Raw genomic sequence first — 22990 nt, 5'->3', positions numbered from 1 at the left:
TCTTAATCCAGATTATATGTCTGACCCATTAATCTGTTAGCTGCTTCTGCCGTCACATCATATACCTCTCATCTATCTATCTATCTGTCTGTCTGTCTATCTATCTATCTATCTATCTATCTATCTATCTATCTATCTATCTATCTGTCTGTCTGTCTGTCTGTCTGTCTGTCTGTCTGTCTGTCTGACTGTCTGTCTGTCTGTCTGTCTGTCTGTCTGTCTGTCTGTCTGTCTGTCTGTCTGTCTGTCTGTCTATCTATCTATCTATCTTTCTATCTTTCTATCTTTCTATCTTTCTATCTATCTATCTATCTATCTATCTATCTATCTGTCTATCTGTCTATCTGTCTATCTATCTATCTATCTATCTATCTATCTATCTATCTATCTATCTATCTATCTATCTATCTATCTATCTATATATCTATCTATCTATATATCTGTCTATCTGTCTATCTATCTATCTGTCTATCTAGACTTAGTAAGAACTTACTTTTTGATTATTTACCCAGATCAGAGAGCTCAGTTCTAGGAGAAAATGGGCAAATTTAGGTACGGATCTTTGGTCCTGTCTCAAGGACCTCCAGTAAAACCTTCCTCCCGTCACAACTCTATTGATCCTTTGAAAACACTGGTGTTTATGTTTATTATCACACTTTGCATCTGTTCATTCAATTCCACTCAGCATTAGTACAGGTTGACTTGTTTTATATTCACTGTAACTAAAGTGTTTTTTTAAAAAACTGAATTACCTTTATTGGAATAGCATGAATTACAGTTACAATTTTCTGGAGCGAACAGGAAAACTGTAGAGACATAAAACATTCATAAAATAACGTATTACCAGCGTTATAGACTTAGACTTAGACTTCTCTTTATTGATCCCTTTGGGATGACTCCCGCAAGGAAATTGAGTTTCCAGCAATCAAAGGAGGTATAAAAAATACAGTATAAGATAAACAACATAAACTCTTAGCTAAATAAATAAAGTAAAACAATAGACAGTAAATAATAAACTCTTAGTTAAATAAATATAAACTCTAGAGAAGAATCTGTATCAGTAAGATTAAACTATTGCACTTACGTGGTGGATTAAGTTATTGCACAAAAAAAGAAAAGTGTCCAGGCATGTATGAGTTGATTATTGCACAGTGAGTGGCTCCCACTCCTTCCCTTCTGTCCTTTTTATTTCTCAAAAAGATCAAGGATGTGGATGATATCTCTTTCAAACCATTTTAGCAAGAATAGCGATTTGTTTCTTATAAGAATACTGCTATTATTACAGAGGAAAGCCTTGCGGCGGGAGAAGTTGCGGACAAAGCCACGCTTCCATGCAAGGAGGGTTTGTTGTTATTATTATTATCATTTTCTATCACCTTAGCTGTGCTTGTTTCTACTATTATACTATATTAACTGCTATAACATATAAGTCATATTCACAGTACCATAGATATTATTATAGTTACTGTTACTGCTGTGGTTGCTTACATCTCTGGGATTGTCTCTCTGTCTGTCTTTGTCTCTCTCTGTCCATCTGTCTGTCTTTTCTTTCTTTCTCTCTCCTTTTCTTCCTCCCCAACCGGTGCAGACAGATGTCCGTCCTCCATAGAACTCGGTCTGTTAAAAGGAAGGTTTCGTTGCCAATGTGTATTCAACGGGGGAATCGTTGGGTCTATGTAAATCATAAATAAGTCATAGAGTATGGTCTTTATCCTGAGATAACTTTTGTTATGATTTGGCACTATAAATGAAATTGAATTGAATTGAATTTGTTGACGAAATGTTGATAGTTTGATTGGTAATCCATTGGGTAAAAAATACCTTTCAAAAGAACGGAAAGGCCTCCAGTTTTATCAAAGATGTAGTTTAGGATGAAAAGCCAGATAGAGTCAGGGATTACAGCTATTTATTTATTTATTTATTCCAATGGCGATGACGAACAGCATCAGACCGACGGACACACATTATACCCAATCAAATCTGGTTATTTCGGTAGAGCTACATCCACGTTAGCCAATGATATTCTAAGTTCTGGTGTCAGCTGTCCAATCACAGGCCGCTATAATCCTGGAAGGGGAGGGGCTTGTGTTCTCCTCGGCTGTGCCCAGTCCGGATGTTCCCCAATAGACGAGTAACGAGCAGCAGTGTGTGAATGTGGCAACCGAGGTTAGACAGGGAGGGGTAGATAGACTGACCAGACCTGGATTTTTTGTGTTTTATCTTTTTTTCCTTTCCTCACAGAGCCAAGTGTCAATAGTTGATGTGACGCCGTGGTTGCGAAGTGTGTCGCGAAGTGTTTAGTAGACGGTGATAGCCGCTTTTCATTGGGACTAACCGTTACCGTTGAGAACAAGAAAGAAGCAAAGGGAGAAACAAACATGGGGCGATAATTAACAAAAAGAAGGTGTTATGGACCGACTATGACTCTCTGGGAGGATCCGTGAAGCTTATTTATTTTTATTTGTCCCTTCCCCTTGTCCTTTTTTGTTTGGTTTTTGGATTTTTTTTATCCTCCCTTTGCTACTTTGGGAGGTCTTTTTTTTTAAAGGAAAAAGGCGTTACAAGAAGAGGGACTGAGGATGGACCAAGCCGGCATCCTTAGAAAGTTTATCCAGGGGGTGAAGGCCATGAGCGAGGGGGACGAGGAGAGGGGAGAGGACAACTTCGGCAGCGACTTCATGGTGGGTCCACAATTCACATGAGCTCACCTTTTATCTTTTTTTCTATCTATCTCAACCAGACGTCTCCCTCCATAATGTCCACCTTTTCCTCCATATCCCACCCCTCCCCTCCTGGTTCCCTGTATCCCGCAGGAGGTGAGGCAGGGGCGGCCACACACTGCCCTCTTCCTTTTTCCTCCCATTTCCAGACTTTACATGGCGGCCTAGCATTGTCTCCCAAACCACAGAAAACACCACCGGCTCCGGTTTCTTTATAATAATGAAGAGAACAGCAAAACAAGACAGATGCACGTCACTTTGCTGTCCCTTGAATCATTTTTTACATAGCATTGTTGGGATAGCTCAGCCTGTAGGCATATGCTGCTTGGGCTGGGCTAAAGTGCAGTGTTATTGTGGCTTTGCTGTCTGATAACCATGCCTGATTGTTAGGTTACAGTGCAGTGACTCGATGTTGTCTCTTGATACTTAAAAAGCAATGCATATCTACTAAAACTGGGCTTAATTGTATGTATGATCTGGTGCATATTTTTGTTACAGTCTATTGCTAGAAATCTCTGTGAAATATTAATAGAATGACTGATTTTAGTAGAATTTTTTGGCAGATATTTACTGTAGTGGATCATAAATCTACACAAAGACAGTTCAATCAATACACTTAGATGATAAATACAGTTCCCCAGCTCTCAGGTGCAATGCACTATGTTTCTTTCACATTGATATAAATAGGACGCAAAGACATTTTACATTATAAAGAGTTGCATTTGGAGGATATAGAGTGGCTATGTCTTCCCAAAGATAAAACTACCTTCTCTTGTTGTTTCTCCATAGGTATGGGCTGCAACATGCGTCTATTTGTGATTATGATTCAGTCTTTTAGCCTACACTGAAAGGAATATAATTCAAATTACTGAGCAAATCTTACTGTATTTTCGTACTTTAGTATTTTCTTGATACATGGAAAGGGCCTTTTGAGGTGGAAAAGAGACATTTATAAGTAACACATTATGATAATATATTTTTATTTGCAGTATGATGACCCCTGACCTGCACTCATACATTTACCCATACTGCATCACTGGATGTTGTCGTGTTGCAACTCCTGCCCCAAAATAGGGCTTGCCCCAGCCTTGTGAAATTGTTGAAATAGCCACAACTAGTATGGCACTTGTCGTTTGCGTTTTGATTAGGATACGTTAGTAAATGATGTGCTGAGAGGAGGATACACAATCATTTAATTTACTCAGTTTAAATTAATGTGACCATAAGTAAAGCCTCGAAGGATTTAGGAAGAAATTAGGCCTCAGTTACAGTTGAACTCGTTGCTGCAGCATGTTGTGAGTTTTCGATTCTTCTATGATTCACATTATGTTTCAGGAAGGTGTTTGTTTTCTTAAACTACAGGCTGAATGTTTGTGAAAAAGGCTAATTGTCGTAAGAACGGTTAATGTATTCTCCTTTTGCCTACAGTTGCAAAAGGCACACACGCACACACACACACATACAGGCACACACACTTCATTCTCCTTACTTCCCTACTTCATGCAAGCTGCTTGCTGGAGCTTGCAACATTCTTTCTTGGCCCATTTCATAACATTTTGTCCTGGCTTTAAAACTGGAGCTTTATCAACTCCCTGGGCACACTTTGGAAAAAAGCTACACAATTTGTCAGGTCGCTCATTCTGATATGAAGACAACTGTGTATGTGTCCAATTGTGTGCTGATGACTTGGTCTGTCCTGTCCTTTGAGTTTGTGTTTCACAAAACAGAGAGTTAGCAGATGTTGCGCTAAAACAACTACAAGGGGCGTGGCGGTGCTTTATGGGTGAGGGCAATGCATGTGATCAGAAATGAAAACTTTTTTACTTGAACGTTTATGCAATAGTCATTTAATTACATTTATCTAATACTTCTTTTACTGCTGGTTCATCTTAATCCTAAACTCTCCATGTAGAGTGGACCGGGTAAATATAGGTTCTTCTTTTAGCACCACCATACCTCTCATTCATAACTTTACACACATCCACGCCTTGTCAAACTGCCTACAACTACCACAGTTCTCTGCTTTTGTGCATTGGTAGGAACCATAGAAGAGGTGATGCTGTCTCGAGGTATTCATTTTTGCAATTAAACATTGCTTCAGTCCCTGGTGCTACTGAAAATGGCAGCCTTTCAGTCAGAAACCCCCTTTTTTTAAACGTGCCACACCACTGTTATTTGTGCCTTGATTGTTTATGTGATATCTGTTCAGTTTCTTTGTAAATTGGCATTTTTGGCATACAACCGGTAATTCTTTCTCCAGCACAACCTATTTCCTTTAAGCCCTTTGGCTATCACACATCCCTTCAGACAGTAACATGACTATAAAACAGCTCCTATGAACGGCATCTCTGGGCCATTAAAGTGCTTCCATTTGAACGATTTCTTAAATTTGATTATTTACAGAAATTATGTTATTTGCTGAATGTCAGCTTTTATGGCACTCATGTAAATGCGACTCTCAGCTGGCAACATCTGCTCGTTTCATATAAATTATTCAGCAGACAAACCAGCTTGTGGACAAAAAAACTTGTTCTGATAGAGCGCAGGTGGGCTGTGTTCCAGTGTACCAAGCACAATTAAGACTCGTCATCAGCCACAGACAACATAAGTAAGTGCTTTAGCTGGTTGCTGCCGGTCTGTCGTACCAATTTCAAGCCTTGCATGAAGCTTTCAATTGCTGGAGTCAAACTCACAATACCACAAGCGCATGGGGAGTGCTCCTTTGCGCACTGAGTCACCAGAACACGCTGACATAACACCCACTTTAACTGCCTATTGTTATTTATATTTAGAATAGGTTTTATAGGCATAATTGCAATGCTCTGGAAGGGCAACCAGTCAGAGATTATATGCTGTCTTTGGTGCTTTTATGCACCCAAGTGTGAGAAGTGTCTTTTTTTGGGTTTGTTTTCATTTTTGGAACCCACTTGTTCAGAATTAGTACAGGGTTTTGTTGTTTTCTTACCAATTTAGTTTTGTGACATTCATATGGAAACGCATCAACATCTAATCTAATTACACAGCACATACTTGTGGTGCGAGTACGTCAGCGCCTCCCATGAAGTGAAAAGAGACAGTCTCGAGTCTGGAGTTTAAGGTGTAAATTGGACACGTTTGTCATAATCCTACAGTCATCAAAGAGCTACAGTCATCAAAGAGCTAGATTACATGCTGCTGCTGTATACTATCACAAACATACAGCGTTATAGCTAGTATGTATCTATAATTTTAGCTCTGCATGTTGGTGCATCCAAGTATAAGAACCCGAGTGACTATACAAAAGATTTAAGCTTTATGCATGAGACCATGCATAATGCAGTATGTCGCCAGTAAAAGGCTCACGGTATGATCATTTTAACCAAATCTGGTCCGTTGATGTTGTTCATTCAAAGGGATACAAATGGGATGAGGTGCAAACTATGTACCGTAGAGCTCTGGAGTCTGTCTCATGACGCACGTTCTGCAAAATTGGGGCATCTGGGCAGTCGCTGGTTCCACAAAACCAAACAATGGCAATCTTACTTGTTTCACAAGGGTGGTTATCAACGGACTCTGTCAACCCACGGCTTTCCAAACCAGCTATTAGTGCGCTTATGTAAGAGAGCCACAGAGTTTTTTTTATTTTTTAACAAACAGCCAGTTACAGAGGTAACCTTTATGGACACATGCAGAGAAGATGAAACGTTTGGCAAAAATGTATTCTTCAGAGTGCCAGATGCAATATAATTCAGTGGGTAAAAAGAAACAAACACACACCAACCAAACCAAAAGTAGCAAAGTAAGTCATCCAAAAGAGGAAATCTACTTTGTTTTGTTTTGATGTAGTTTATGATCACCTAAATTCATCATCATCTCCCCTCAAAATGTAATTTTCGCTTTGAAGGTAGGATAGGATTACTAGAGGTAAACTGCAATTGGCCTGAATACAAGACAACCCTGAATATCGGATGACACCAGCTACATTACTAACTAGCAAGCAGCAGCTATAGTCAGCCTTCCAACTAAAGCACTTTAAAGAGCACACAGTGACGTCTATATATAATACTTACCAGTACTCAATAAGTCCTTTTTTATATTTCATTCAATTCCCATCATGTGAATGGAAGCATCCTTGCACACTGAACTGCCAACTCCCATCTAAAACAGCACACTTGACTTCACAACAGACACTGTATGGGTTGAAGCAGCTACACGTCACATTTAATCAGAGAGTTTTTGAAGTGATAGTGTGTGAGCAAAACCATGCAATAGTCTTTTTTTTCTTGAGCCGGTTTCAAAGAGGATTGAATGCAGGTATCGTTTGACTGAAGATTTATTTTGCCAAAGAAGAAGTGTACTTAAAGAAATGAGCATCCTTTATTCTGGACTCTACAGTGCATCTGCCCCCTTTTGAAGGATTGCATTTGCGTATCAAAGGTTATCAAGGTTTAACTAGACGCAAAAGCTCAGCAGCGGGTTCACTTTGCTGCCACGAGTGAATCATCTCATTTTGGCATTTCCTTTCAAATTCATTGAATGAGGTGTTAAATTGTGGTGTGACAGGATGTGTCCAAAGTTATATTGCTGATTCCCCAAATCTTGCTCTGTGAAACAAGCTTCACCGATCTATGTGAAAAGCACTAACTGCCTGCTGTAGTTGAGACAGTATTTTCAGTTTTGATGTGGCACTTCCTGTGGGCAGATAAAGTTCGACACAGACTTTAATTTGGGCAAAGAGAGAAAAAAGAGCAATCTTGAGATGCTCCTCTTCCATGCAGACTCCCTTTCTTGATATTTATATTTTTAAATAAAAAGCCTTTAATAGATTTTTGGTGATAGTTGTCCTCATAGTCCGTTGAGTGAGGTGTATAGGGTTCAGCTCAAGGCCAGGTTGATTGAACACACAGCTGTTGATGATAGACATACAAGCTGCAGGGATTGAGCTTGTGACCTCTGTGTTATGGGAAACCCTCTGTAACTACTAGGCCACCACCACGCAGCCTAAAAGAAACATGCTATTACAGAAGATGTTTATCCAAAATTCCTCAGTGTTGCACGCAAGCATTTTTGCAGGGTTGTCCCCAGTGGCAGTGGACCTCAAAACTCTGGCAGCGGGATAAAAACATCACAGAAGACACCAAATTTAACTTAGGCAAAAAATCGGACTTGTTGTCAAACAAGTAGTTAGGAACAAATGTCTTTAAACACATTGCAATTTTGCCATCTGTTCATATGCCCCCATGTGGCACATGAACAGACGTCCGCATGTGAACAGATGCCTGGACATCTCGGCCCGTGTATATGAGATAGGTGAAGACACTTGTAGAGGTGTAAAAATATTTTCTCAAGTACAAAGTGGTTCAAGTGGGATGATGTAAAAGAAGCATGATGTAAAGACAGGAAATAAACCACACACAGCCGGAAACAAAATCAGATCGGTGCGATCAGTTCCCTCTGTCATGTTACCTGTGAAATAGTTCCTAAATACACTGACATACAGACGTACCTGCTCAACATTGTAGTTTAGACTTGTGTGTGTGTGTGTGTGTGTGTGTGTGTGTGTGTGAGATTACTCCCATGTAGCACATCAAAGAAAGCGAAAAAGTGCAAACGCACATGCTTCTCTAAGCATGTGTCCTGTCGGGTAGACATAAAACTCTCAGAGGGGAGGCAAGAAAATGAGATGCAACAATGTGTGTGTGTGTGTGCGTTTTCTTGTGGGTTTGTGTAGTAGCTATTTTCACTGTCACTGGGGGGCGTCCCCTCGTCCTCTCTGAGGTGTGTGTGTCTGAGCCGGCAGCACATGATCTGGAAGCCTTTATGTCCATGTATTAAAGAAAGCCCACACACAAACATCTCACTGATCAGTGATGCGTTTGTTGTAGTGTGGTAGGCTAGTGCCAGAACATAGTGTGTGGACTATGGAGTTTCCGTGTGTTTATATTTTTTGCATTTTGTGTTAAAGTACTTGTGATAAAAAGTTCCAAAAGTAGTTAGTAAATGTATCTAAGAACTTGATGCATGCTAGTTTTTGTGTTTGGGTTTATAGCTGGTCAAATCTGCCATGATGCTTTCTCCGCCATCTTCCATCACTGGCTAAAAAATGAGAAGCCCGGTGTGCGTTTGTACGGCTGTGTGCTTTTATTAGCTTGTTTGTGTGCGTGGGTGCAGGGCGGTACACTGCAGGGGTCGTGTGCGTGTGCGTGTGCGTGTGCCACTGTAAGCCTGCCTCATGTTACTGTAACAAGACTTCCCAATTTCCTCTGGTGCCACAGGCCCGCCCCCCTCCCACGGCTTAACCCAGAAACCAGCCTTTTGCCCCCGAGCAGGGTGGTTCTCAGAAGAGACGCAACACAATACAGCAACTGGCACACATCACACACACACACAAATTAACACACTCACAAACGTGCCAGCGGCATTTGCGTGTCCTGTGGTCCAGTAAGAGTTTATAGAATCCCATGTTACAGAATCAGGCTTGCCAGCATGGTTTGACCCCTCATAAGGGCTGTGAATATCGGAGCAGGGAAGTGATTATCAATACACGCACACAAACACTAAGCGCACACTAAACGCACAATGAGCTCCCGTCCCAGATGATTGGGATTATATTCGGCTCGTGCACATCTACCCGCTGCAGCAGACCTAGTCTAGAGCGGGAAATTACAACCAGGCAAACACCGGTAAATATTAACCACTTAGTATGGCGGTGAAATCAACAATTTGAACTGAAACTCAAACGTGTCAAATGTCTTGTGTTGTGTGTTTGAACTCCAGGAATGTGCGTGCCTCTCAGTGCGTTCAGTAGTAATTTCCCTGTTGATGGTTTCATTTATTCATTGAAGCAGTGAGCTGTAGAGGGGGTTTATGGTTTTCAAGCTTATTTCAGAGACACAATCGATAGTGAAGAGGGAGGGGGACATTATGTTATTCTGATCTTCACAGGGAAAGTCAGTATGTCCGTAATTATTTTAGTCAAGGACACTTCTCAAACTCTGAATGAAAGTTATAAGACTGATAGCTCCATATACTGTGATGTGTTCACCGGGCACGGCTGCAACACAGGTATTGTTTTCACCTTGCAGTGTATGTGTGTGTGTATCATCATTACAAAATCTGTTCCTGGAGACCTCTACTGTAGCGGGAACTCCCACAGAGGTGGTTTTGCATACTTTTCTAGGTGTTTACATTATGTCTGTCTGTCTGTCTGTCTGTGGACAGATTTTGTTAACGCGATAGCTGACACAGCCTTTTCAGGTGTGTAGTCGAGATCAAATGACCACTGAGTTTGATTTGGTGTTGCGTCTAGTTTTGTATCTTTAATTCTGTCACATTTTGTAAGACCTTACTTAACCTCCTCTGCTTATTTTTTCCCCCTGTACTGTAATTGTTTAGCTCCACATTGTTAGGTATGGTATATATGGTAGTTTTGCATTCATAGTTTGAAATGCAATATGTTTACATTACTTCTTCTCTGTACTTAATAATGCCATTAGAAAAAGTCACACGAAGTACAAATCAGATAAAAACAGGCGTGGAAAACACTGATCCATTTACACATTTAAACAGATATTGTGATATTAGAGCCAGAAGACAGTAATCCCGTTATTGGTAACATTTTTTCCACAGCTTCAATTTCTACCTAAACCGCTCATTTGTTTCTCTGACTGTCCCTCCAGCTCTTTGCCCACTACATCCTCTCTCTTGATTTTTAATGTCTCTGTCCACTGTGTTTTGTCTTCTGTCGTTGTAAAAGCCACAAACAAACTGACTCCTAATTCAAAGGAAGCAGTATGAGTAGTCTTTTCTGTGCAGCATGCTATATGGGTGCGTTTGCCAAGCTGAGATTTGAGGTCCTAAAGGAAGCGGGCACCCAGAAGTGACGGTGGCTTTTCAGTTCGGCCCAGGTGCTTCCTGCAGTCAGTGTGACCGTATCGCCCACCACATACACACGTAGACGATACATAGACTTTTCTATTTTGATTCTGTGGTTTTTAGTGATAAAACTCTATTTGGGTTCTTTTGGAGAGTCCTATTTTTAACATCAGGTTCTGCATTTTGTCTGTCATGTTCTCATATTGAACGGCTGTCTGTGTTGCATAACGGAATAGAAGTGCAGCGATTAAGTCAATGGTTAGGAATTGAAAATGAAAGGGTGACAGAGAGAGGAAGGAAAGCCTGATGGCCAATTCAATGAAAGCACATTCTGCTTTGTGCCAGTGAATGACAGGCTGTTACAACCCCACGTGTGTGTTCGTGCCCACTCATGCTATCAGTGCTCCACTGACCTATATTAGCCAGTAGCCATAGAGTGGAATTGACTGCACAATGCATGTGTGCATACAGTGCGTGCATGTGTGCAGCTTGACAACTGATGCTAGTCGTAGTCGGACATTATCTTTGTCAGGATCTTAAGCTAACGAGGAGGTCTCACACTCACAGTCCCGGCCCCCTGACTCATGCTAAAGGTTCAGGGTGGGGTTTTGTGTTATTTCCTTAGTGATTGAGCTTGATTATTCACAGTGGACACCTGGCACGCTGACTTGTTCTCTGAAAAATTAGTTTTTTTTTCTTTTACACAAAACAACAATACACTTCCCTGGTGGTTTCCAGTCTTGATGCCAAGCTAAGCTAACTGGCTGTTTGTTCCACCTACATATTAGGCGTACAGACGTGAGAATCAATCTTCTCATCTAACTCTCAGTGTATGACCCAAAATGTCAGCCTATTCCTTTAACGCTGCTGCTGATTCATGCTGCCGTTTATATCATGACCCCTTTCTTTCACGGGGACACATTCTTTTTCATCCACTTGATTAATATATGATGCGTTCAACATCTGGTGCAGTTACCCTTTTCTGTTAAGCTTAACATGACTTTGCACATTGTATTTAGTTTTTTGATTTTGGACTGAAATGCCACACGCAGAGAAAGAAAGGCAGGTAGAATGCCAATCAAGCTTATTGAACGGCCGGAGGGAGAGAAGCAGAGCGACAGACTCATAGAGACCCTTTTAGTCTCTGTGCTGTAGCAGTGCATCTTTTCCCCCCGCATGCTCGCAGCGCAGGAGATTGATTTTTCTGAGAGCTTTGTAAGGGGTGACCTATTTTAGCGTGTGTGTGTGTGTGTGTGTGTGTGTGTGTGTGTGTGTGTGTGTGTGTGTGTGTGTGTGTGTGTGTGTGTGTGTGTGTGTGTGTGTGTGTGTGTGTGTGTGTGTGTGTGTGTGTGTGTGTGTGTGTGTGTGTGTGTGTGTGTGTGTGTGTGTGTGTGTGTGTGTGTGTGTGTGTGTGTGTGTGTGTGTGTGTGTGTGTGTGTGTGTGTGTGTGGTGACCGTCAGTACAGCCTCTCTGCCAGTGCTCGACACCCCCACTTCCTGACCACACACAAAAACCTTTTTCTCCCATTGCTTCTGCAGGAAGAGCATATTTTCTGACAATCAGTGCGTACTGCTGAGTTCAAGAAAGAGAATATGTGTGTGTGTGTGTGAATTATTCAGTGTGCCAGGGAAGTACAGCAATGCTGACTTATTCAGCCAGGAGACAGAATGTAGGTTAGATCCACTAACTACTACATTTACATCAACACACAGTGCCTCTGTGGTGCTCCGTCTATCTCCGTTGGCATTTTAAAAATCTCTTTATTCTAATTTCCTTGTCTAATCTTGTAGTTGTCTCTCCATCTGTCTGTCTCTCTCTCGCTCTCTCTCTAGCTCTCTCTCTCTCTCTGTGCCCTGTAACTGCCCTGGCATCCTCGAGCCATTTTAGGCCAAGTCAAGTCATTGTGAAGAAATGTCTGTGAGCAGACATGACTCAGTCTCACCCTGAAGGGGGTCTGTGAAGTCGGCTCTGGGTATTTGGGGGCAACGCCCTGTGCATGCGTGTGTGTGTGTGTGTGGCAGTGGAAGTCGAGCATTCACAGGAAACTGGCCAACTCAGTCATGCTGTTTTACTCTTCTGACTGATGGAAAGTAAGAAAATAATAGGAACAGAAGGGAGTAGAAAGGAAGAAATAATGAGTGTGAAAGGAACAGGAGCAACGTGAGAGATTTTGTATTATTTGATCATTTGTGCTTCTAATACTGAGGACATTAGAGCGATAAAAGCACCGGAGTGAGGAAGTGATGCATGAAAAACAGATACAATTGTATTTCAATACAACCAACCAGTGTTGGTGGACGACTGAACACAAGGCGTGAAAATACTCAGACTGTCTGAAAAGTTGAACACGATTTGAACTTGTGACAAATGTGCAAGTGAACATCGTCTACTAACAGATGTCCGCCAGCTGTTAAATTTTGAGTAATCTGCTTCACACATTTTTGCAGACAGGACCACATCAGTGCGGGGTAAGTGGTTTCAGTGTGCGCTTGTCTCTTAAATGTGTGAAAACCATGAAAAAAGCTTTCTGATGAAAGTTTTCTAGTGTTTCGGTAACTTCCTTTTCCTGAGAAGAGACGTGTTTCCTGTGATGCTCTGTACCTTCTATGCATAACATACTTATAAAGGTGCAAATGATAGGGGTAAAACAATGTCACTGCTTTTTTATTCTTAACCTCAGTTGTTTAAAATGTACAAATCCGTTTAACCATTTTCTGCAAAGTCAGCTGGGCTACAAGCAGTTTTTATAACTAATAGAGAATATCTGAAACAAAAGTGCTTCAGTGGTTCTTGGCTCTTAAATATGAGAACTTGTGGTTTTTCTTTTACATAAATTCATATCATGAACTAATAAAAATATGCTTATTTTCATATCTTTTGATTCCGGATTGACATACAAGACAGAAATATAGAGGATTAAAAGCAGATTAATCGATGATGGAAAAAATGTTAGTTTAAGACTAGGGCTGCCCAATTAATGGCTTTTTAAAATCACATCGCAAAATCCACTTGAGCAATAAACACATTGTGAAATGGATTTTTTTAGTTAGTAGAAAGAAAATGCACTTTAAATATAACTATACTTTTTGCAATTACGTTCAGTTCAATGTTCAGTTTGTTCAATAAAATAATTTATTCTACAAACAATTTGTTGTATTTGAGCAGAATAAAGGCAGGACTGATGGAGTACACTTTAATATAGTCTAGTTTTATTGTGTAGTTTATAGCAAGTACTATTGTTATTACGATATTCAAGTAATTGCATATTTTCCTGTTTTCATGCAGCCATAGTTTAGACTATTTAAAACGATTTGGATAACCACTTAACCATTAGATTCATATTTGAATCAGGAAATAAAACACATAAACCAAGTTCCATCTTCTCAAACATGATAATTTGCTGTATTTCTCTGTAATAATACATAATAGCAGTTAAGTGATACATTAAACTGTCTTACAAAACACACAGTGAAAAACACCAACCAGTGCAAAAGGCAAAGATATTCAGGTTACTGACATAAATGACGAGCTAGAACAGCCAAATATTTGGCAATTATGCTTGAAAAAAAACTTTCAGCTGTCAAGTAATCAAATAATTGAGTCATCGTAACTGATATTGACAGTGAGCGTAGTTTCAGCATGACAAGAATGGACAGAATGATGGATGAGAGGAATAGAGGAAAGTGCTCCTCTTCTCATCAGTCTCTCACACTGCCTCCTCTTTCTCTTCTCTGTTTCTGTCAGTCGTGTTATTTCTCCTGTCAGCGTTGCTCCACCACTTGTTGGAGAAATGATACACCGCTAACTGTTGTGCTACAAATAAGAATAGAGAAGAAGAATAGAAGCGTACACTTCGGTAGTGTTAGATACAAGGATGTTTGCTTTTCTTTGCCCCTTCTTGCACACCCCCCCCCCCCCCCCCCTCTCCATTCAGGACAGAAGCTAGTGCGAAACGACAGAGCGTGTAAAGAGAGCGTGTGAATGGACGACAGAAACAAGGAAAAAAGAAAGAACACATTAGCTTCGTTACCAAGAGCCTCTTAGAAGCCCTGGCTCTCCCTCTTTCCTTCTCTCTCCCCCTTTTTCTCTTTCCTTGCACGACCTCTCTTGTCCATTAGTTTAGAAAAGGTACAGAGCAGCAGGCGCTGCTTTATTTCTTTCTGCATCCTCCAGGCTTACCCATTATTTGTCTTTGTGAGCGCGTGTGTGTGTGCGCGTATTTGTGTGTTTTACGTAACAGAGGAAGTAAGAGTAATTAGAAACAGGGTCTGTCTGTGGAACAATGGAAAGTAAAGAGAAAAATGGGGAGTTAGACAGTAGCTGGGTCTCCATCCAAGTTTTTTTTCACGCAACGATGACGTGTCAAATTGATAAAAGCTGAAATTTGAATATAGTATAGCATCTCTATGTGTGAGGTGTATTTTTATTATCATCAATTAGGTTATCAGCCTGATGAATGGTTGAAATTGACTATAAATGGTTATTCAAAGGTGTTTTTGGGACATTTTGTAACGCTGTCTATAAAATATCCCTCACAGCCTCTCAGTGTCACATCATCCATATTTCGAGGGTTAAACTGGAAGTCAGATGTCTCTTGACATTATTGTGCATGGAAAAACACCCAGTCTGCATTTAAGTATGCTATGCTTAAAATTGAATGTTTTTGTACAGCATAATCTGACAGTGTAGCCTATAACTTACCACCAGATTGCACTGATGTATTTACTAATCGAGTGCCAACTGATTCCATATGCATTTTTTATTTAAAGGCCCCATTTTGTAAAACATGAGTTTTCTATTTGTTTTTTAATATAAAGCAGGTTTAGATGCTATATAAATACTGTAAAAGTATTAAAACGCTCAACCCACAGCCTGTTTTCAGAAACTGTGCCTCTTAAATAGGCGTTACGACTTCTGTACAGTTGTCACAACTATAGTGAATGTAGGTAGAAAGTTCTGCATCCCTCATTTATTATTTGATTCTGATATGGCTTTTTAAACCTATTATCAGTTGATAAACAGCTGATATACTTGCTCTTTTCTAGTACAGAAGTTGTGTCATTGCCAACCAGATGATAGAAACAAGCTGTTGTTAATGTAAAAGTTGGCCAGGTCAGAGAAGGAGATCTTAAACTGAATGTTTGTCCGGCGGATCCCCTGAATTGAGAGAGAGAGAGAGAGAGAGAGAGAGAGAGAGAGAGAGAGAGATAGAGAGAGAGAGAGAGAGAGATGAGAGAGAGAGAGAGAGAGAGAGAGAGAGAGAGAGAGAGAGAGAGAGAGAGAGAGAGAGAGAGAGAGAGAGAGAGAGAGAGAGAGAGAGGAGAGAGAGAGACAGAGAGAGAGAGAGAGAGAGAGAGAGAGAGAGAGAGAGAGAGAGAAGAGAGAGAGAGAGAGAGAGAGAGACTGAGAGAGAGAGAGAGAGAGAGAGAGAGAGAGAGAGAGAGAGAGAGAGAGAGAGAGAGAGAGGCGTTTAAGCGTGGAATTACAAGTGCTGAAATGAACTTAAGTTATTTTCTTGGATTTTTTTCCTGTGGCTAATCCTCTGCAACTTGACCTCCATGATTATACAAGCTCTTAACAATCCTTAAAGATGGTACAAAATGTCAGAAACCATCTGCTTTAATGAGAGAATCAACTTGTACTTCCCAGTTCACTGTGAATGAAGTGAAAAAAGCTACAAAGGGAAAATCACTTATCATCATTAAAGTGTTAGAGGGCGCAATTGTGTGCATGTTTGTCTCCACATAATGTGTTTTGTGGGTTGGGGGACTCACAAACCATCACAAATCACTGTTCCCTGCCTTCTCTTGCTCATTGTGTGTCTTAGGTATGTGTATTTGTGTGTGTATTTGTGTATGTGTGTCTGTGTGTGTCATCCCGGGCTCTGGCCCAGCACAGAAGCAGACCTCTGTTGGAAATGTAATTCACATGAGGCCAGAGGAGTTCTAATGCTATTACCACACACGAACACACACACACACACACACACACACACACACACACACACACACACACACACACACACACACACACACACACACACACACACACACACGCACACAGCTGTGTTACCGCCCACAGTCTCTGTGTGTACCTCGCTTTCTCTCAGACTCCTTTGCTCTCGCTTGTTTCCTCTCCCTCAGCTCTTCGTGGTGGTGTAGAAAGACGAGTAATACAAAATGAAAGGTGAAAAACTCATTATGTCTTTAGGGTGCCTCTGTGCTGCTAGTAATAATGTGTGTGTCAGTAGAGTATTCAGTATAGCAGTCAGCTTGTCGGTTTGTAAAAGTACTGAAGCCCTGTAGCTAAAAAAGGCGACTAGAGCTGCAACCATCATTCAGTTTATCAATTAGTTTTCAACTTTCAAGTTTACTTTCTGGTTTCCGTACTCTGCATGATGATGTAAAATAAATATCTTATTGGTTGTGGACAAAATAAGATGACTGAGGACGTCATCTTGGGCTTTGAGAAACACTGATCAAAATTTTTCACACTTCTGACACTTTATAGACCCAAAAAATCTATTAATTGAGAAAATGATAGGCAGATTAATCGATAATGAAAAACATCATTAGTTCCAGCCCTAAAGGCAACTTGTGGGGGGAGAGAGATTCATCTGGGTTACAGTTTTCTTTACCTGTTCTGGAAATGATGTCTTATGAATTGTTTATATACATGCAAGATTAAATGTCCTATATTATGCTCACTTTCAGGTTTTTGTAATTTTGTGTTTCTTCTAGAACATGTTTACATGCTTTAATGTTCATAAAACATTTCTTTTCTCATGCTGGTATTCACCCTCTGTCTGAGACTCAGTTTTAATGCCTGTGCTCTCAGCGTCTCTGCACTGTCATTGCACACGGCTCCAGACCGGGACCAAAATTTGAGTGTGCGACCGAATTTTACACCTTGTTGCACGTGTGCGACCAGGAATTTGCCCTTTTTTCTTACACGTTAAACAAATATTTGGCAGGCCATTGAGTGTGAGAAGGATAGAGAATCGCCGCCAGATAATCACTGCGGTCAAGAGAGACGCTTTTTGCTTCTCCGGAGTCAAACCAGCTGCCCTGATCTATGTAGTACACCTATATTGTGATAGTTATGGTACATTCATTCAAACTATTTAGAGTGAGCGGACATGAAGGATAAACACTTTACCGTCATTCTGTCTCTGCAGTATAAAACTCTTACATGCAGAGAGGGGATGAAGAATTAACTTTACATGAACACACCACGTGAAATAATCAAACTGAACTCACTTCAGGTGCGTTTTAGATGACCTCCGGTATCTTTTCACAAACTTACAGAACTTTTCACTCTGCAATATTGGATCAAATGCCCTTGGATATTTCCTGTACAGTAAAAACGTAACATTGTATTAAAAATTAATTAAAACTATACTTTCCAATCACTAATTCTAAATGTATATATTTTTAATATTGTACTGTCATGACAGCGATGGTGCAGTCGGTTCACCTTCTATGTTGCATCTTCAAAAGGGCATATTAAAATGTGACACTGAATTTGAAAAAGCACATTGTAATTTCTGCATCTATTATCAAAGTAATTATTAGTAATACAGTGACAACTAGTAGAAATGTGAATACTTGGTTAGCACGTTGATTTATGGTTGTGCCACTGAAGTTTTCATTTGGGTGCCACACTGCTCTTGGGAGGAAAGTAAGTCTGGAGCCCTGATTGCAGTCGGTGAATCACTGTAACAGCACTTTCTACCTACAGTATATATAGTATAGTTACATGTATGTGTACAAGCTGTGTGCATTTCTCTGGGGATCGAGCATTTTGATACTTTCACAGTATTAACGTAGCACCTCAACCTGCTTTACAATCAAAAAACACATAGAAATCTCACTTTTTTACAATATGGGACCTGTTAAGCAAAAATGCACTTGGACTCAGTTGACACTAGGATATTATGTCTAACAATGTACACAGCATAATGCGAGAGAGATACACAGACAGCAGTATGTACGGCAAACAAAGCTGAAACTAAATGGGACAGATGTTCTCACAATGTTGTAGTTTAAAGTTCTCATCAGGTTCTATGTTTTCTTGTATTAGGATCGTTTTTTTGTCTGTTGGTGTGTCTTTGCCTTTCCGACGGTGTGTGTTGTTACAAGTTGTTGTAAGTGTCTCTGCAAAAGCACAGAAGTCGATGTTTTGACACACATTTTGAAGTGTAAGGGGAAACAGGGACAGGAAGAAAAGTCTTGAGGTTTGAGAGTTCTCAGCAAATCAGGATGTACAGTATGTGTCCCTCTCACAGTAACACGAGGAAAGCCCGCAGTCATTGCCAGAGAGAAGAGGTGGGACAAATTTTCACACGAGGCTCCAGCGGCCCGAACGCCCACGCTGACTTTCTCAGAGACGGTGAGAGAGAAGGAGGGAGTGAGAGAGGCAGAGAAAGCAGAGTGAAGCATAATTTCTTCTCCGAAAGAGAGAAGGAAGTGATTGAACCAGCTGAGAGAATAAAAGAGAAGGCACTTAAAAGCGATATCATGGGAGCGCTATCAGAGTCGAGCAGCAGGAGTTCTTTAACAGTTCAAAAGTCTTGCTGTTCTTTTGAATTTTCTTTAAAGTTTCAGCGTGACACTCGAGGTCACAGTCAAGGCATGAATGAGAAAGAGTCACACGATAAAATTCACTGGAAGTGTCAGAAAGTCCCCCAATATGTAGTCGTCTCCCTACTCTCAATATCTAACGTCTTTAGCTCTAGTTGGTAATGTAATATTTAGCCGTATCGGCCAAAACATTGTCTCTTTCTTCTCATCAAGAATGCTTGTGGAGTAGAGATGAAACAAGTGATTGCCAGCGAATAAATGTTACTTTTCTTTATCTCCCAGAGTCTTAAACAAAATGCATAGGAGTAGGAGTGGATGGTCTCTAGAACAGCTTGAGGAAAGGAAAAGATTTTTCACTCACTCGCAAACAGAAAATGTCCTTGTCCTTTAAAGTCCTTTCATGCATTCTTCAATTAATGAAATATCTGACAAATCACTTCCTCACATTGATGCAAAAATGTGTGAATAAGTAAATGTTCATTTGCATCCTTGCCTGCATGGATGTATGTGTATTTTTTGTACGTAGGTGCATTTATTTACCATTTCTGTTTTACTATCGCGTAGAGCACCTTGAATGCTTGATTGAACATGATGCTATGCAGATAAACGTTGAACTAAAACACGAACCTGCAATGGTCTAAGACGAGCAGAGGTACGACATGGAAAGATATGTGTATAAAACCTGTACTAACAAATAAGTCTCTTATAGACCGGAGTGTATTGTGAATCACCTCAAGTTAAAGGACTGCTAACTGAGCTTTAGCCCGCCGTCAGACAAGAGCCGCTGTAATTGTTCTCTTCCCATTAACTAAATGTGTCTTCATCAGTGTCAGCTACTATTAGATTTGGCCACATTTAACTTAATGCACTTCATGCGAGGAAGAGCAGTAGGATGTGTGGGGGTAGTGGTGGGATTGCTGAAGGGTGGCCAGTGCTATGATAAAAGAAAGCTTCACTGAAACTCAACTCTCTGAAGGTTTCTCTATATTTCGAGTGTTGTGATGCTGCTATAAAGACTGACTTCTGTCTGACTTGTATCACAGGTCGATCCTGCTCTGATATGCTGTCAAAGTACTCCCATAATGAGTGTAAATCATATCGCTTCTCCTCCGTTTGTGGCTCCATTTATACTATTTATAATACGCATCATGGTACAAAGGTAACAATTCAGTACATTGTGATACTTCAGGCAAGGTGATATATTTTGGAAAACTGTCATAATAGCTCATTTAAACTATTAAAAATCAATAGGGTTTTGGGGATTGATACAGTAGACCAAAACATAATATTGCAATACTGAAGTGTATCAATATTTATCTGTGTAGGCAAGAGAGAAAAGATAGATAGAAAGATAATGCATTACTATTTACTAAATATATTCTTCTCTTTTTATTTATTCCAGCGGTTACGAAGGTTATCGACTAAATACCGGACGGAGAAGATCTACCCCACCAACGTAGGAGAGAAGGAAGAGAATGTCAAGAAGAACAGATATAAAGATATACTGCCATGTAAGTATCAGAACTTCAACAAATGCATGTTCATATTTAGTCTATCAAAGAAATTCTTACCTTTCTTTCCCTGCCCCCCTGCCTGACCTCTGACGCTCCTCTGACACGTGCGCTGAGAGAAATGCTGCGTTCGAGTGCTATGGGAAGTCAGAGGTTTCGGACCTCCAACCAGGCAATGTGCACTGGAATGCCTGTCAAAGTGTCAAAGTCCTACTACTGAATTCAAGGGGGATCGACCTACCCCAAATTCGCTAGTAGGAGGTTCCACTTTGACAGGCATTCCAGTGCACTTCGCCTAGTTGGAGGATCGAAACTTCGAACTTGGCACTCGAATGCAGCATGAGCAGCAAGAAGCTCGTCAAATCATTTTATTCAGACCGAATGAAGTGATTGTTTTTTTTATGTTTTAGTGTGCCATACTTAGAAGAAGCTTTTTTTTTAAGATTATTGTTTTGGCAGTTTTTTAAATCGTTATCGTATAGGACAGACAGGAAATGGGGTGAGAGAGAGAGGGGGGAGACATGCAGCAAAGGGCCGCGGTCAGAGTCGAACCCGCGGCTGCTGCCTCGAGGACCTTCAGCCTTCACTTCTTTACATGGGGCGACTGCTCTAATCACCGACCCTACGGCCGCCCCTAGTAGGAGCATTTAAAGATTATAAAAGAAAAGTGTTAAAAATGCCAGAAAGGTTAGAATTACTTTAATGTGAATGGGAGGGACAAATCTCTTAATAGCTTTCTAGTTTCAACAACAAACTGAACACTACAAGCACATTTTAAATACGCTCGCTTACTGCTTGACTGATGGAGCACGCAACAGAACGGTCGAGTTGAAAAACATCACTTGCATGTGAAGTAGCCTCATGTCTGCAGCAAGTGTAGCTCCTGGGTGTCATGTTTTACTTTTGCTTTCTGTCACTATCTTGTTTATCTCCCTTCATCTACCTTGCAATGTAGCAAAATGATGCTCCAACAGCAAACCTTGGACAAAATGTGCAAAATTTAGATTCACGTTATCAAGCAAAGACTTAGCCCTCAGTGGCCTTCGTCTATTTCAGCACTCTGTGAACCTCACTATGTCTGCAGCTGGATTACAGTGGTAGCCCTACTGTGTGGCCATGAATAACTGTAGCACATCTTATTTGCAACTCTTTTTGATCTGGCATTTTCAGAGTGAAAGATCCAGTTGGATAAGGAAGAAGGTTTAAATGATTTATTGCAAGTTCAGTTCAAATATAGACAACAGATAAAGAAGTCGACATTTGTTATGTGAAACACTTTTAATCGAGGCTATTTTGTGAGAAGGATTATACCAGATCTGGCAGAAGTGGTTTTCACACCCCCTAAATGAGAATTTAATCCCTTTCCAAATGTAGACGCTTGACAATATAATCTGTACGAAAGCTTGTGTCCTGCATGACAGCAGCATTAAAATATCATGCATTTATGTCCTCAGCTTTCAAGATAAGTCACTTTGTGCGCTAGGAAAAAAAACACATTTAATGCTATACCTCAAGCACTGTTCAACTGTACACAACATTTCTACCTGGTCAGATAAAGGAAGTAGGTAGAGACAGATAGATCGGGAGTGACAGAAAGGAGCTAGAGATTGGAAAGAGAAAGATGTTTTTAAATTCACTCAACTCATAACAAATATGTACAGTACACATATATACATGTAGAGCAAATACAGATATCCAGTATGTTGCAACAGGTCACGTGCAGAGAGCTCTCACTGCACTTAATGACCTCATTGGAGGCTCCCATGACCCAACATCTGTCCTACTTACTGTTTTTTATACCTTCATCCTCTTTTTCTCCTCTGTCCGTCCATCCATTCATTAATCAAGTTCTTTAGTGAATGAGCTGAGGATAAGGTAAAGGAAGTACTGGTTCATCCGTAACAGATGTGCACACACACACGCACACACACGCACACACACGCACACACACACACACACACACACACACACACACACACACACGTAAGAAGGAGGATGTTGCTGTGAATCCATTTACCTCTTTGCATTACGTTTCTCTCCAGTTTGCCCTCGTTTGTCTCTCCCTCTTTCCCATTCTCTCCTTTTTTCTCTTTCCATCCTCTTTTTCTCTGTGTCACATTTTCTTTCATCAACTGTCTCTACAAGTAGAAAATATCTCAGATGCATCAAAGTAAATAATTCTCTCTCTTTTTCCTCCCCAGTTGATCACACTAGGGTGAAGCTGACGTTAAAAACGACCAATCAGGACTCAGATTATGTCAACGCTAACTTCATCAAGGTAAAAAAAAAAGCAGCTGACGTTACTTGTGTTGTTTGACACTT

General features: G+C 40.5%; 1 protein-coding gene across 3 annotated transcripts in view; it reads left to right on the top strand.

Moving 5' to 3' along the window:
* Positions 1-2167: 2167 nt before the first annotated feature.
* Positions 2168-22990, top strand: part of ptpn12 (protein tyrosine phosphatase non-receptor type 12) — a 46325-nt gene continuing 25502 nt past the window's right edge. For all 3 annotated transcript variants that reach the window (XM_083934845.1, XM_083934844.1, XM_083934846.1), the window contains exons 1-3: positions 2168-2681; positions 20560-20668; positions 22870-22946. In XM_083934845.1, the coding sequence (XP_083790971.1) occupies positions 2580-2681; positions 20560-20668; positions 22870-22946 (288 nt within the window). In that variant the 5' untranslated portion in view covers positions 2168-2579. The remainder of the gene's footprint in view (positions 2682-20559; positions 20669-22869; positions 22947-22990) is intronic.

Source organism: Echiichthys vipera (assembly GCF_963691815.1).
Source record: "Echiichthys vipera genome assembly, chromosome: 20".
In the NCBI taxonomy this organism is placed as follows: Eukaryota; Metazoa; Chordata; class Actinopteri; order Perciformes; family Trachinidae; genus Echiichthys; species Echiichthys vipera.
Note: the sequence above shows the minus strand (reverse complement) of the source record. Positions and strands in the feature narration are given on the sequence as shown.